Source organism: Rhinopithecus roxellana, chromosome 16 (genome assembly GCF_007565055.1).
Source record: "Rhinopithecus roxellana isolate Shanxi Qingling chromosome 16, ASM756505v1, whole genome shotgun sequence".
NCBI lineage: Eukaryota > Metazoa > Chordata > Mammalia > Primates > Cercopithecidae > Rhinopithecus > Rhinopithecus roxellana.
The window spans coordinates 9,449,964-9,464,673 of record NC_044564.1 but is presented as its reverse complement, the minus strand read 5'-3'; the positions used below and the strand labels follow the sequence as shown (position 1 = coordinate 9,464,673).

General features: G+C 61.0%; 1 protein-coding gene across 3 annotated transcripts; it reads left to right on the top strand.

The window, feature by feature from the left end:
• The first annotated feature begins 3,081 nt into the window (after window positions 1–3,081).
• Window positions 3,082–14,446, top strand: DIPK1B (divergent protein kinase domain 1B). 3 transcript variants are annotated; one of them, XM_010372712.2, is made up of 5 exons: window positions 3,082–3,250; window positions 8,177–8,311; window positions 12,349–12,456; window positions 12,553–12,729; window positions 13,368–14,446. In XM_010372712.2, exons 1-5 carry the CDS (start codon window positions 3,188–3,190, stop codon window positions 14,178–14,180), a joined length of 1,296 nt encoding a protein of 431 aa, XP_010371014.2. In that variant the 5' UTR covers window positions 3,082–3,187; the 3' UTR covers window positions 14,181–14,446. The 3 variants fall into 3 exon arrangements, with proteins under 3 accessions (XP_010371014.2, XP_030775970.1, XP_030775969.1); XM_030920109.1 differs by lacking the exon at window positions 3,082–3,250 and adding an exon at window positions 3,291–4,965; XM_030920110.1 differs by lacking the exons at window positions 3,082–3,250; window positions 12,553–12,729 and adding an exon at window positions 3,286–4,965 and having other exon boundaries at window positions 13,368–14,433.
• The last annotated feature ends 264 nt before the right edge of the window (window positions 14,447–14,710 follow it).

Sequence of the window (14,710 nt, the reverse complement as noted above, 5' to 3'; positions counted from 1 at the left end):
TCCCCTTCCTCACGTTGCCTCCAGCCCTGTCCATCCAGGTCTCTGGCCTAGGCCACTGCCACACCCCCGGGCCCACCCCTCCTTTCTATACCTGGCAGAGAACCCTGACCCTGTTGCCCCCTGGCGTCATCCCTCTCGGTTTAAGTCCCTGCCATGCAATTCTGTGGGGAGGGACTCATCTTTTCAATGGATGCTGCCAGAAGGATTGGATGTCCATGTGCAAAAAATGCTAACAAAACCCCCAAACCCCAAACTGAAAACACTCTGATCCACACCCTGCATAATACACAGAAGTTAACTCGAACTGGGTCGCTGACTTAAATATGAAGCTGAATACTATACAACTTCTAGAAGAAAGCACAGAAAACCTTTGTGACCTTTGGTTAGGCAAAACTTTCTTAGAGATGACACACTCAGAGCATGATCCGGGCTGGTTGCAGTGGCTCACTCACGCCCGGAATCCCAGCGGTTTGGGAAGCCAAGGTGGGAGGATCGCTTGAGCCCAAAAGTTCAAGACAAGCCTGGGCAACATGGCAAAACCCCATCTCTACAAAACATCAAAAAATTAGCTTGGTGTGGCCGAGCGCAGTGGCTCATGCCTGTAATCCCAGCACTTTGGGAGGCCAAGCTAGGCGGATCACGAGGTCAGGAGTTTGAGACCATCCTCACCAACATAGTGAAACCCCATCTCTACTAAAAATACAAAAATTATCTGGGCGTGGTGGCACGTGCCTGTAATCCCAGCTACTTGGGAGGCTGAGGCAGGAGAATCGCTTAGAACCAGGGAGTCAGAGGTTGCAATGAGCCGAGATCGCACCACAGCACTCCAGCCAGGTGACAGAGCAAGACTCCGTCTAAAAAAAAAAAAAAAAAAAAAAAAAATTAGCCTGGTGTGGTGGCACACACCTGTAGTCCCAGCTACTCAGGAGGCTGCAGCAGGAGGATCACTTGACCCAGGAGCTGGAAGCCGCAGTGAGCCATGATTGGGCCACTGGACTCCCACCTGGGTGACAGAGTGAGAACCCGTCTCAAAATAAATAAGCAAAAGCACAATCTATAAAATAAAAAAATAGTTAAATTGGCCCTTATCAAAATCAAGAACTTCTGCTCCTTGAAAGATACTGTTGGCCGGGCTCGGAGGCTCACACCTGTAATCCCAGTACTTTGGGAGGCCAAGGCGGGCGGATCACCTGAGGTTAGGGGTTCGAGACAAGCCTTGCCAACATTGTGAAATACCATCTCTACTAAAAATACAAAAATTAGCCAGGCATGGTGGCTTGCACCTGTAGTTCCAGCTACTTGGGAGGCTGAGGCAGGAGAATCACTTGAACCTGGGTGGTGGAGGTTGCAGTGAGCTGAGATTGCGCCACTGAACTCCAGCCTGGGGTACAAGAGTGAAACTGTCAACAAAAAAAAAAAAAAAAAAAGGAAAGGAAATAAAAGAAAAGAAAGAAAATGTTAAGAGAATGGAAAGAAAGCCACAGACTGGGAGAAAAATCTTTGCAAATCACATATGTAATAAGGGACAGATATCCAGAAGATATAAAGAAGTCTCGGGCCAGGCATGGTGGCTCACGCCTGTAATCCCAGCATTTTAGGAGGCTGAGGCAGGTGGATCACTTGAGGCCAGGAGTTTGAGACAACTCCTGCCTGGGCAACATAGCAAGACTGTCTCAAAAAAAAAAAAAAAAAAAAATTCTCGGCTGGACATCAGGTGGCTCATGCCTGTAATCCCAGCACTTCGGGAGCCCAAGGCGGGATGATCCCTTGAGCCCAGGAGTTCAAGACCAGCCTGGGCAAAATAGCGAGACCCAGTCTCATTCTATATATTAAAAATTAAAACCAAAACATAAAGAAGTCTCAAAACTTAATAATAAGGAAAGAACGTGATTTTTATTAATGGTCAAAAACTTGAATAGACTCTGGAGAAGATACACAGGTGGTAAATGATCACGCAAAAAGTGTTTAACTTCGGCCGGGCGTGGTGGCTCACGCCTGTAATCCCAGGACTTTGGGAGGCCGAGACGGGCTGATCACGAGGTCAGGAGATCGAGACCATCCTGGCTAACACAGTGAAACCCCCCTCTCTACTAAAAAATACAAAAAACTAGCCGGGCGAGGTGGCGGGCGCCTGTAGTCCCAGCTACTCGGGAGGCTGAGGCAGGAGAATGGCGTGAACCCGGGAGGCGGAGCTTGCAGTGAGCTGAGATCCGGCCACTGCACTCCAGCCTGGGCGACAGAGCCAGACTCCGTCTCAAAAAAAAAAAAAAGTGTTTAACCTCATTCCTTACTCGGGAAACGCGAACCACAGCCCCAGCGAAAGTCCACCACCAGGGAAATGGCTAAAATTTAAAAACCTGCCGATGGCGAGAGCCGCCCGGGATGCGGAGCAGCTGGAAGCGCCGGCGGCCGCGGGGAGGGAGCGCGTCTTGGCAGTTGCTGGCGGCGCCCCACATCCCTCAGCGTCCAACTCAGCCCCCCCAGGTGTTTACCCAAGTGCAATGAAAACTTCTGTTCACACGGAACCTGTCTGTGGAGGCGGCAGCGGCTCATCCCTGAGCACCCCACGCGGAGGCGACGGGAGTGTCCTCGCGGCAAGTGGCCAAGGCGCGGGGTCTCAGGCCGGAGGGAAGGGTCCAACCCCAGGGCGGGCTGCAGGATCGGCCGGCCCAGGGTTCCGCGCGTCTGACCCCATCCTGAGGACCCAGGGAAAAGACCAGCCCTGGCTCTGCGGCCTCGAACCGGGGGCGCGCATGGGGAGCCCTGAACCCCGCAGCCTGTGCAGCGCACTGGGCCTCCCTTCTGCGTGGGAAGCGCCCGCGAGACGCCAAGGCTTGCCCGGGCCCCAGCCCCGACCCCAGGCCCCTCCCGCGCGCCCCCGGCCCCTCCCGCGCGCCCCCGGCCCCTCTGCAGGAGGGGCGGGATCTGCGGGTGGGCGTGGCCTCGGTACCCGCCCCCTCCTCAGCCCAGTCGGGGGTCCAAGGCGGGCTGCGCGCCAAGCCCCGCCCCCGCGCGCCCCCGCCGCGCCGCCGTCGGCCGTCAGAAAGGCGCGCGCCTTCGCCTTTAACGCGGGCCCGGGGGCGCGCGGCCCGCATGGCGAAGGAGCAGCGGCCGCTGCGGGCCGGGCCGGGCCGGGGCTGAGGCCGAGCGAGCCGCGGGGCCCGCGCAGCCCCGGCCGGCGCCCACCATGCGGCGGCTGCGGCGCCTGGCGCACCTGGTGCTCTTCTGCCCCTTCTCCAAGGGCCTGCAGGTAAGCGCGGTGCGCGCCCGCCGCCCCCGGCCGCCCCTGCTCGGGGAGGCCAAGCTCCAGCCCCGGAGTGGGCCGAGCGCGGAGCGGGGCCCCGGGTTCAGACACGAGGGGTTCATGAGCCCGGGCTGGGCAGGGGGGAGGGGGCGAGTGGCTCGGGAAGGACGGGACACTGGGCGAGGGGCGGTGGCGGCGACAGGAGAGTCTGGCGGGGGATGCTGCGGCCTAGAGGCCCCCCGCCCCGCCCTGCAGGCGGTCCCTGCCCCCCAGGCCCAGAAACCACACAAAAGTCCTTTCCTCTTTTCTTCCATTAAAAAATAAGGTGTGTTATTCTGCAGTAGAAAACTTGGGACACACAGAAACGCCCTGGCAAGGACATGACCTCCCTGTCCCCCGCCCCTTCATCCCATCAGCCAGCCATAGCGCAGGGACCCTGCCCTGACCCCGGGATGACCTTGAACAAGTCACCGTCTCCTCCAGGGGCGTTGCCGGGTCCGCATGGGAGACCCGGGCTGCCTTGGGTTCCGGCTGCCAGGCGCCCTTTCACCTTCTGCTTTGGGGAGATGCAGGCCAGGCCCATCAGGCTCCAGTCATCCAGGGCCCAGCCTCTTGACGGGATGCCTTCCCAGACCCTCGAGGACCCCAGGCATCTGCCAGAGGAGCCAGTCCTGGTCAGATCTGCCTGTACCTCCCTGGTCCCCGCAGGGTAGTCCCGGGTCAGCAGGAGGAACCCTGCCAGGGTCCTGCCTGAGCTCAGGGCCTGGCTGGCTTCAGCTCCCCTTCTGGGAAGAGTGTATGGAACCCAGCAACTCACAGATTGCAGCGAGACCCTCTGTGCCCACCTGGGGTTTCAGGGTGTGGTGGTCCCGGCTCAGCCTTGGGGCAGGGTGAGAGCTAAGGGGACCACCCTTAGCTGAGGACCACCCCAGTCGCTGGGAGGTGGGGTGCACAGTGGTCCCCTCCCAGGAGGAAGGGCCTCAACCAGCGGCTGCAGAAGAGATGCTGATGCTTGGAGCTCCGCCCAGGAATGGCAGGAGAGGGGTGTTGGCTGTTCCCAGGGTGGCTGGCTCAGGGCCAGAGCCCTGGTCGGAGTCCAGCCTGCCCCTCTAGTGGCCTCAGTTTCCTGGCCTTGTGAACTGCCTTTCTGGGTCAGTGTTGTGGGGCTCCCGGCCCATGGTCTGAACCTGCCGGGCTGAGGACCACTGTGCTGTTCCATCCCGTGGGTGACCCTCCCCACCCTCCAAGTGGCTACACTGGCAGCTGGTCCCCACCTGCCCCTGCAAAGCCCCAGCCCAGGTCCTGGATGGTGGGGCCACCTCCACACTCAAGCTTTGCCCATCCCTCTGTGCCAGGCCCAGGAGCCAGGGTGGGCCAGGGAGCACTATGGGGCCCTTGCAGAGCAGCTGCTTGGGATCCCAGGACCCACAGCGGGGTCAGGGATGGCAGCTGGGGAAGATCAAGACCCCGGGGAGAGCTGGGCAAGGTGGCTCATGCCTGTAATGCCAAGAACTTGGGAGGCTTGGTGGGAGGGTCACTTGAAGCTGGAAGTTCGAGGCTGCAGTGAGCTGTGACTGGACCACTGCACTCCAGCCTGGGCAACACAGCAAGACCTTGTCTCAAGAGAACAACAACAAAAGACCTGGTGGATGAACCAGAGCTGGCCAGGCGGAAAGAGGCCCTGGCCCAAGCCCAGGCAGGGCTCTGGGGAGCAGAACTGGGTAAGTCCCTAGCTTGGTGTCACTGTCCCCAGCTGGGGTCAGCCCTGGGCCCAGCACCAGCTGCAGCCTCCCTCCTCCTGGCTGTCCTCCGAGGCTCCGCCCATGCTGGGCCTCCCTACCTGGCCCTGCTTCGGGATCGTTCACCCCAGACGGAGCTGTCCGACCTTATCCTGCCAGAACAACACCCACCCCCCATTGTTTCTCTGCTTTCCTGTTTTTCATCTTGAGCAAGTCTGCCGGAAACAGATTCAGTGCCCAGGACAAGTGGTCTGAGGGGTCGAGACCAACCTGGGCCTGGAGGGCTCCCCCCACCGGAGCCATGCCCTCTGCTCCAGGCCCCCCAGGACCCCACTGCTACTGGAGCTCTGGGCCCTTCCCCAGCTGCTGGGGGTCCTCCCTCTGTAGCCCTGCCTGGGGCAGCCATCAGTGAGTGGATGCCAGGGAAGCAGGAGGCCAGGGCCCACCCCTCCTGAAAGAACCAGAAAAATGACCTCAGTTGCCTGGACTGTGCCTTGTCCTCGTTGAGGAGCTGGTGACCCCATTTCAGGGAGGAGTCCCCTGCTCACGGCCTGAGCAGGGCTGCAGACCACGACCTCTGACAGGGGCTCTGACTTGGGCAGGTGGGTGTGTGGCCAGGCGCTGCCAGGAGGAGGATGTGACCAGTGCGTAGCCTCTCCCTGGCCGCAGGTGGACAGGAGGCCACAGGAGTGCTTGGAGCCAGCGGTGGGGCCTCTCTGAGGGGAAGCTGACCCCCAAGCCTGGGCCCTTCACCCTTCAGCTGCAGGTCAGGGATGTCTGAGCCCCTGTGTAGGGCAAGGCCCCTCTGCTGGCCACTCCTGGACAGTGCCTGAGAGGCCTGAAATTTGCTAGGAGGCTGGGGAGAGGGAAGGCGGCACGCAGCTGTCCCTGGCTGTCACCCTTGGAAGCCCAGCTTGGAGGCCTGGATGGGGATGGATCGCCCAGCAGCCTGAGCCTGCACTCTAGAGCCCGTGCCTGAGCCTCCTGGTGCCAGCAGGGAAACCAAGGCAGAGGGGCTAAGGATGGCAGAGTGACCTAGAGCCCTCCCAAAAAGCTGGTTCCCAGACATCTGGGTCAGAGTTTTAGGCAGGGGCCAGAGGCTGCATGATTACTTTTTTTTTTTTTTTTTTTTTTTTTGAGATGGAGTCTTGCTCTGTCACCGAGGCTGGAGTGCGGTGGTGCGATCTCCGCTCACTGCAAGCTCCGCCTCTTGGGTTCAAGCGATTCTCCTGCCTCAGCCTCCCAAGTAGCTGGGATTACAGGCATGCCCCACCACGCCTAGCTAATTTTGTATTTTTAGTAGAGATGGCATTTCTCCATGTTGGTCAGGCTGGTCTCGAACTCCTGACCTCAGGTTGTCTGCCCACCTCGGCCTCCCAAAGTGCTGGGATTACAGGTGTGAGCCACCGTGCCTGGCCTTAATTTTTAACTGTGGTAAAATACATATAGCATAAAATGTATCATCTTAACCCTGTTTAAGTGCACAGTTTAATGGCACCAAATAAAAGACTCTCTTTATGCAGCCGTCACCTCCCTCCATCCACAGAGCTCTCCAATTTCCCAAACTGAAGCTCTGTCCGCATCAAACACACACTCCCAGTCACGTCCCAGCCCACAGCTCCCTCCACTCTCCTTCCTGTCTCTATGGTTTTGGCGACTCTGGGGACCTCGTGTAAGTGGGTCCTGCAGGATTCGTGCTTTGGTGAGGGGCTCGTTTCACTGAGCCGCTTGTCCTGGTATTCCTCCCTGCTGGGTGAAAGTCAGGATGTCCTTCTTTCTCAGAGCGCAGTCACTCCGCAGTGTGGATAGGATAGACATAGCTGCTCTTCCATCCCCTGGCTGTGAACTCAAGGACTGCCCACCACTGGGCTGTTGTGAACATCAGTGTCTGAGTCTGCGTCTTTTTTTTTTTGGGGGGGGGGACAGTGTCTCGCTTTGTCACCCAGGCTGGAGTGTAGTGTGCGGTCACAGCTCACTGCAGCTTCAACCTCCCAGGTTCAGTCAATCCTCCAGCCTCAGCCTCCCAAGTAGCTGGGACTACAGGCGTGAGTCACCACGCCCGGCTAATTTCTGTATTTTTAGTAGAGATGGGGTTTTGCCGTGTTGCCCAGGCTGGTCTTGAACTGCTGAGCTCAAGCAAGCCACCCACCTCAGCCTCCCAAAAAGCTGGATTACAGACAGGGTGAGCCACTGCACCTAGCTAATGTTTGTATTTTTGTAGAGGCAGGGTTTCACTATGTTGCCCAGGATGGTCTCAAACTCCTGGGCTCAAGCAATCCGCCCACCTCAACCTCCCAGAGTGCTGGGTTTACAGGGTGAGCCACCACGCCTGGCCCACCTGCGTCTCTTAAAGGCTTCCAGGATGTGGCTGCGTTGGGCTCCTGGGGTCCCGTTCTCCAAACCTGGTTCCCTTTGCAGGCCTGGTCCGGCCGGAACTTCCTACCAATCTCCATTACAGTGGGAAAAATAGGGGCAGTGTCACGCGCGGTGGGCGCGCTCACCTTGTGCGGAGGTGATGATGTTATGAAATGAGGTCAGGATAGGAAAGCTTTGTAAAAAATAGCTTCATTCGGCCAGTCGCGGTGGCTCACACCTGTAATCCCAGCACTTTGGGAGGCCGAGGCAAGTGGATTACCTGAGGTCAGGAGTTCAAGACCAGCCTGGCCAACATGGTGAAACCCCGTCTCTACTGAAAATAAAAATTAGCCGGGTGCAGTGGTGCATGCCTGTAATCCCAGCTACTCGGGAGGCTGAGGCAGGAGAATCACTTGAACCCGGGAGGCAGAGGTTGCAGTGAGAGGAGATCGCGCCACTGCACTCCAGCATGGGGTACAGAGTCAGACTCCCTCTCAGAAAAAAAAAATCTTCATTCAGTAGAGGAAAGAATTGGCCACCCCGTAGTCCCCTGCTTTTGACATTTATTTGTACCTGCCCATAACACTGAAAGTCTGGGCAGCGCCTGCCCCCACCTCCAGCCCCTGCAGCCCGTTAAGTGACCCAGGAGAGGCAGAGCCAGGAGCGGGTATCGCTGAGCTGGGGTGATTCTAGAAGATCGGGACACCAGTGGGCCAAGGAGATGGCAGGGGAAGGCTGGGGTGGATCCAGAGGCCCTTCCCGTGGGAAGTGAGGTTGAGCACACCCCAAGTGTGGGTGCCCCTGAGGGCACCTCCTCATGTAGCCCCTTCCCCTACAGGGTCGGCTCCCGGGCCTCAGGGTCCGGTGCATCTTCCTGGCATGGCTAGGCATCTTTGCGGGCAGCTGGCTGGTATACGAGCACTACTCGTCCTACTCGGAGCGCTGTCGTGGCCACGTCTGCCAGGTGGTCATTGTAAGTGTTGCGTGTGTGGGCTGGGGACTGGGCTGTGCCCCTTTGCTGCCCTAGACGCTGGGGCACCAGGCCCTGGAGACACCGTCCTCCCCAGATCCAGGGCTCACAAGGCATGTGGGTTTCTAGGTGGAATCTGCAAAGCTGCCTTAGACTGGGTGTGGAGGATGGGGGTCCAGGGGAGGACAGGGGAGACGTGGGGGTGGCTGCAGGGGCTCAGGAGAGAGAGAGAGGCTGGGGTCTGGGGGCAGGGCAGACTCCAGAAATGTTTGGGAGGGAGGATGTTTAGCAGGAAGCCTGGGGTGGGCAGTTGGCCTCACTGGCCGGGATAGAGACCCCGTGTGGTGTCGTCATTGGCCGGGATGGAGCCCCCCACGTGATATCCTCAGTGGCCCAGGATGGAGACTCCCGTGTGCTGGCCTTAGTGGCCTTGCTAGCTCCCCTGGGACCAGTGATTCCCCGAGGCAGGTGGCAGCGTCCTCCACAGCTTCCACCTCAGGGAGACAGGGCTAAGTCCCCTGGCGTATGTGAGCATGTGTGTGTCTGGGAGCAAGCGTGTCCACGAGTGCACACCAAGGTGACCCCCTGCTCCTCTGCACACCCTGTGACTAGCTGGGGGGGAGGTCATCCCAGCTCTGTCTTCCTGGCAAACCCTAGACTCGCCCAGAACTGGGCAAGTCCCCCACCGAATTTTGACCCCAGCCTGCCTCATGACCAGGGTTCCGATGCCTCCACTCCACTTGGGGTCAGGCCAGGGCATAGGTGGATCTGGCCTGTAGCAGCGGCCACTGTGGGTTGTCACAGGGGGATTGGGTGCAGGGAGACCCCAAGTTCGGTGTCTCCTCTGACAGATGGGGAGGGCGCCTCTCCTGGCAGCTGGGTGGTGAAGCTGCCTGGCTGGGCGTGGGCAGGCCCGTTCCCCACAGAGCCATTTCTGACAAGGGCCATGTGGAAAGGCCCCAGGTGGCAGTGGAGGAGTGGGGTATGGGGTCTGGAGCTAGGAGAGCTTCTGTGCCCAGGATTTGTTTGGAACCCATGCCACCCCAGGGGAGGTCTCCAGGCTTCTGGCACCAGGCCTTGCTCACCCTTGAAGTCCAGGGCGCCTCTGAGCTCAGCAGGGCAGGAGGGTGGCACATTGGGCTCGTCCTGGGGCCATGAGTGGGGAGGGCTGTGCCCCGAGCAGATGCACCCCTGGAGCTCCTAGAAGGACGGAGGAGGTGGAGGGGCCGGACCTCCGGGCCGGGGTGTTGTGGGGAGGTGGAGAGGCTGGACCTTTGGGCCGGGGTGTTGTGGACAGGGGTGGGTGGGAGTGAGCAGAGGATTCATATGGCCGGGCAGGTTCTGTGCACCTACTGGGTGCCAACCGCAGAGGCCGCTGAGGAGCAGGAGGAGGTGCCCCCCCCACAAACAACAGGAAGCTGCAGTGTCCGTTTCCCAGGGTGCTCTGGCCCTTCGCCCAGCGGGGGTTTCCCTGGCTGCTGAGAGCCTTCCCAGAGGTCAGGCCAAGTTCAGCTCTCCTGAAGCCACCCCAGGGGCCATGGAGACGTCCCCTCCTTTCCAGAGGAGGCGCCCTACCCCGCCTCGTGGAGGCATTGGATGTCTCAGAGAGCCGCAGAGGCTGGCCCAGCTCACACAGCGAGGCAGCAGCAGTGTAGGGCCAGTCCCAGGTTCCACCAGGGCCCTCGAGAGGCCAAGAACTGGACTGTGAGATCCCACTGAGCTCTGCTGCAGACAGGTAACAGGCTGGGCAGTGAGGGGACTGGCTGGGGACCGACGTACGGTGGGGACCCTGAGGAGGCCTCTCCCCACCCCGCTAGGTACAGGGAGGCACCCAGGACCATGGGGGCAGCTCCATCTTCCCACCCCTGGGGGACCCCGAGTCCCGGCCCCAGCGCCAGCCTGGCAGAGGGCAGCGTGGCCCACAGGCTCCTTCCCCGGCACCACTGTGTGCCAGGAGCAGGGCATCCTCCTGGGGTCTGGGGCTCCGGGCGCAGGGGGCTGGTCTGGGGACTGGAGTGGACTCCAGTAGTGAAGGGCCTGCCTACAAGGTGGAGGGTTGGACAAGTGTGCGGTTTTCCTTCATTTTTCTTTTCTGTCTTGATGAAGAGCTGGTGTTTTCTTGCTGCTGGGACAGACACTGCCTTCATGCCTCATGTGGCGGGGTCCTCAGCCTCTGGTTGGCCCATCTCACTTCTGTCCCCATCCTTGGTGTGCAGAGCGGGGAGGCAGGGACCCTCCCTCTCTCCCATCCCGGAGAGCGGGGTGTTCCACAGCTCACTTCCCTGGCTCCCTCCAAGCCTGCTTGGCCAGGCTCCATGGCAACTGAGGCTGTACATCCAGGAATTCTCCCCCCAACTCCCAGAGGGGCAGGCCAGCTGCATCGTTCTGTCACCTCCCGCGGGGCGCTGGGATTCAGGGGCTGCCAGGCTCCTGGAGCTGGAGTGGGGGCTGAGGAGGGGCGGCAGCCAGCCCCAGGCCTGATTTAATTACCACTAACAGTGTTTCCCTGGGGGTCTGGCTGAGGAGGGGGCCTGTGGGACCAGGAAGGACAGGCCCGGAGTCATTGTGGGGCCCCAGGGATCCATTTTCTAAGCCTTGACAAACAGCTCTTGACAACAGAGTGCTTGAGCCTGGGCACTGGCCTCAAGCAGCTGGGAGAGGAGGTCAAGGCTGGGGCTCCGTTGCCCACTCCACACCAGGGGTACCCTTGAGGCTGTCAGCTCTGGCGGTGAGCCCTGTCCTGGCTGCACGTGGGGCAAACAATGAGGCCGCGGCCTGTGCTCCGGCCTCAGCCTGGGGAAGGCTGGGACCGGCCGAAGATGGAGGCCAAGTCCTTGGGACAGGAGGAGACCCAAGCCTGGGAGCAGTGGAAACCCACCCGGAAGCTGCCATGCAGGTGTGGCTCTGGGCACCAGGATCGGTCCTGAGAGCCCCCATGACTGCCCAGTGGAGAATGGCTGGCAGCCCGCCCTGACGGGGAGCAGAGGGGCTGGGTGCGGCACCCTTCACGGGTTGACACCCAGCTGTTTGACCTCTGACTGGGGGCTGCTTCTCTGACAGACGCCCTGTGGCTCGTGCCTGACTCCTGTCCAGGTTCTACCAGCCTGACCATCCCTCTGGCACCAAGAGCCCACCCTTCTGTTCTTCCTGGTGTCCTGGGGAAAGCCCTACCCAGGCGGGGCAGCTCCTGGCCCTTCAGACGGAAGACGCCGTCCAGTCAGCACCACGATGGGAAACAAGTTCAGAGATGTCTCACTTACTGACCCAGGCAGGGAGGGCACCATGAGTCAGGGGGCCATCCTCCCTCCCAGCGTCACCCGAGGCAGGAATGAAGAGTCAGGCAGAGAGCGCGCGTGTGGCAGCTGGTGGTGTAGATAGTAGAGACTAGGGTGAATTCTAGTTCACCGGCCAATACCTGGACGGCCCAGAAAGCTGGGTCGGCTGGGCGGGATAGCTGCCTCCAGGTTCCTGCCTCTGGCCCTGGCCCGGGCTTGACACTGGGTGTGGTGTTTGTCTCATGTCCAGGCAGTGGCCTTTACTGAGCCATCCTGTTACAGGAGCCAGGGTGGTGGGGACGGGACCGGACCAGAGGGTTGGCAGGGCTGCCCCTGCAGCCAACAGCCCCATCCTGCGGCCAGCAATGGCATGGCCCAGGGCCCTGGCACTGCCTGTGAGGGGCTGGCAGCTTTCCAACTGCAGCAAGTGGAGGCCCCTGCCAGCTGGCGGGTGCTGGGCCCACAGTGTGGCTCGGGGACGGGTGTGGGCTGGAGGTGGCCCCGTCGCCAGCTCTGGCAGTTTGGGGGTCTGAGAAAAGATGGCCAAGGAACAGGGGCCCAGTGGGTGCTGGGACGGAGTGACCATGGTGATGGGTGCTTGGCCCTCCATGCCCCCTTCCCGCCCACCTGGCCCTTCCTGTGGCCTCTCCCTCCCAGGGGTCCTGGAGGAACGGGTGCAGCTGGGCTTCGGGCCTGTGGGGAGAGGCTCAATGGGGCAGGGATGTGGCTGCCCCACCCCAGCACGCCCTGCACCTGTCTCCTCAGTGTGACCAGTACCGCAAGGGGATCATCTCAGGCTCCGTCTGCCAGGACCTGTGTGAGCTGCATATGGTGGAGTGGAGGACCTGCCTCTCAGCAGCTCCGGCCCAACAGGTATGGTCATGGGCAGGGCGGGTGGGCCTGGGGCTGATATTGCCGGTGCAGCGGGAGGGGGACGTCTGCACGGAGGACCTCTATGGCCCTGTCCAGGTGTACAGTGGGCTCTGGCGGGATAAGGATGTAACCATCAAGTGTGGCATCGAGGAGACCCTCGACTCCAAGGTCCGGTCGGATGCGGCCCCCCGGCGGGAGCTGGTGCTGTTCGACAAGCCCACCCGGGGCACCTCCATCAAGGAATTCCGGGAGATGACCCTCAGCTTCCTCAAGGTCAGGTAGCTCTCCTGAGGGGCAGGGCAGGAGTCCACACCACGGTCATGTGCCCAGCAGGCGGCCCTGGCACCAACATGCTCAGCACAAAGGCGTAGATGGGCCCAAGTGGACCCCGGGCAGACCTCCTATCCCCCAGCCCCTGGGCAGGAGGCCTGCTAGGGAAGGAGCCTCTCCAGGGCTGGGGGCACCGGTGGGCTGGCAGCTGAGGTCAAGAGGAGGCTCCTGCAGTCAAGGGCCATGGGTCCAGCACGGCAGGTGCCCCAAGTGGAGACCAGGGCTTGCAGAGAGGGGCCGTTTCCTAGGGCTTCAGCCAGCGCATGCCCTCTGCCCTCTGCGGAGGGCATTCTCATCCTCAGGGAGGCTCTGAGGCTTCTCTGCTCAGGTGCCCACCCCCGAGCTCCCCAGGTGCACCCAAGGCTGCTGGGAGACGGGAGGTCTGTCTGGCAGCAGCAACACAGGCCAGGAGAGTGAGTGGGCACCTTGCTGGCTGCCTCCTCCCCCCATGTAGCTGTGGGCTGGGACCCCTAACCTGGCAGAGTGCTGGTCTGGTCGGCAGACCACCCAGGTCAAAGCCAGGTTGTGCTCCTAGACATCCAATCAACTGGCTTTTCCTTTCTCTTGGTCCCAAACGCCAGGCGAACCTGGGAGACCTGCCTTCCCTGCCAGCGCTGGTTGGCCAGGTCCTGCTCATGGCCGACTTCAACAAGGATAACCGGGTGTCCCTGGCGGAAGCCAAATCCGTGTGGGCCCTGCTGCAGCGTAACGAGTTCCTGCTGCTGCTGTCCCTGCAGGAGAAGGAGCATGCCTCCAGACTGCTGGGCTACTGCGGGGACCTCTACCTCACCGAGGGCGTGCCCCATGGTGCCTGGCACGCGGCTGCCCTGCCGCCCCTGTTGCGCCCGCTGCTGCCGCCTGCCCTGCAGGGTGCCCTCCAGCAGTGGCTGGGGCCTGCGTGGCCTTGGCGGGCCAAGATCGCCATCGGCCTGCTGGAGTTCGTAGAGGAGCTCTTCCACGGCTCCTATGGGACTTTCTACATGTGTGAGACCACACTGGCCAACGTGGGCTACACAGCCACCTACGACTTCAAGATGGCCGACCTGCAGCAGGTGGCACCTGAGGCCACCGTGCGCCGCTTCCTGCAGGGCCGCCGCTGCGAGCACAGCGCTGACTGCACCTACGGGCACGACTGCAGGGCCCCGTGTGACAGGCTCATGCGGCAGTGCAAGGGCGACCTCATCCAGCCCAACCTGGCCAAGGTGTGTGCGCTGCTACGGGGCTACCTGCTGCCTGGCGCGCCTGCCGACCTCCGCGAGGAGCTGGGCACGCAGCTGCGCACCTGCACCACGCTGAGCGGGCTGGCCAGCCAGGTGGAGGCCCATCACTCGCTGGTGCTCAGCCACCTCAAGACTCTGCTCTGGAAGAAGATCTCCAACACCAAGTACTCCTGATGGGCAGCGAGGGCCTGGCCACCCTTCCTGGAGCTGGCTGGGCGCCAGGGTCCAGCGCGCCCTCAAGGAATTCTGTCAGAAGGTATGAAATGCAACTGTTGCAAAATCACTGCCCTAAGGTTAGGGCTCTGGATTCCAACACCACAGACATGAGATCCCAGCTCAGAGCAAAGGTGGACATCCTGGCAGGAGGGCCCTCCAAGGGGGTTTGTTACTCTGAAGAATGTGATGTCAATAAACAGCTTTTATGTAATGCCCAGGGCTGAGTACCCTGAGCTCCATCGATGCTGCGCACGGGACCCTGCGCCCGCTGTGGATCCAGGCCCTCGGGTGAGCCCCTGAATCCTGGGGAGGCAGCCCTCAGGTGTTAGTACAAGGTGAGGTCTGTTCCAGAGCCCCTGCCTGCCCTTCAACCCGCACACACTTCTGAAGCCGCCAGGACAGTTCCCCAAACACAGGGGCTTCTGCAACAGCCAATGACCAGTACCCCTAAACCTGGACCGTGACACAACAGAACAAAAAGGTGTTCT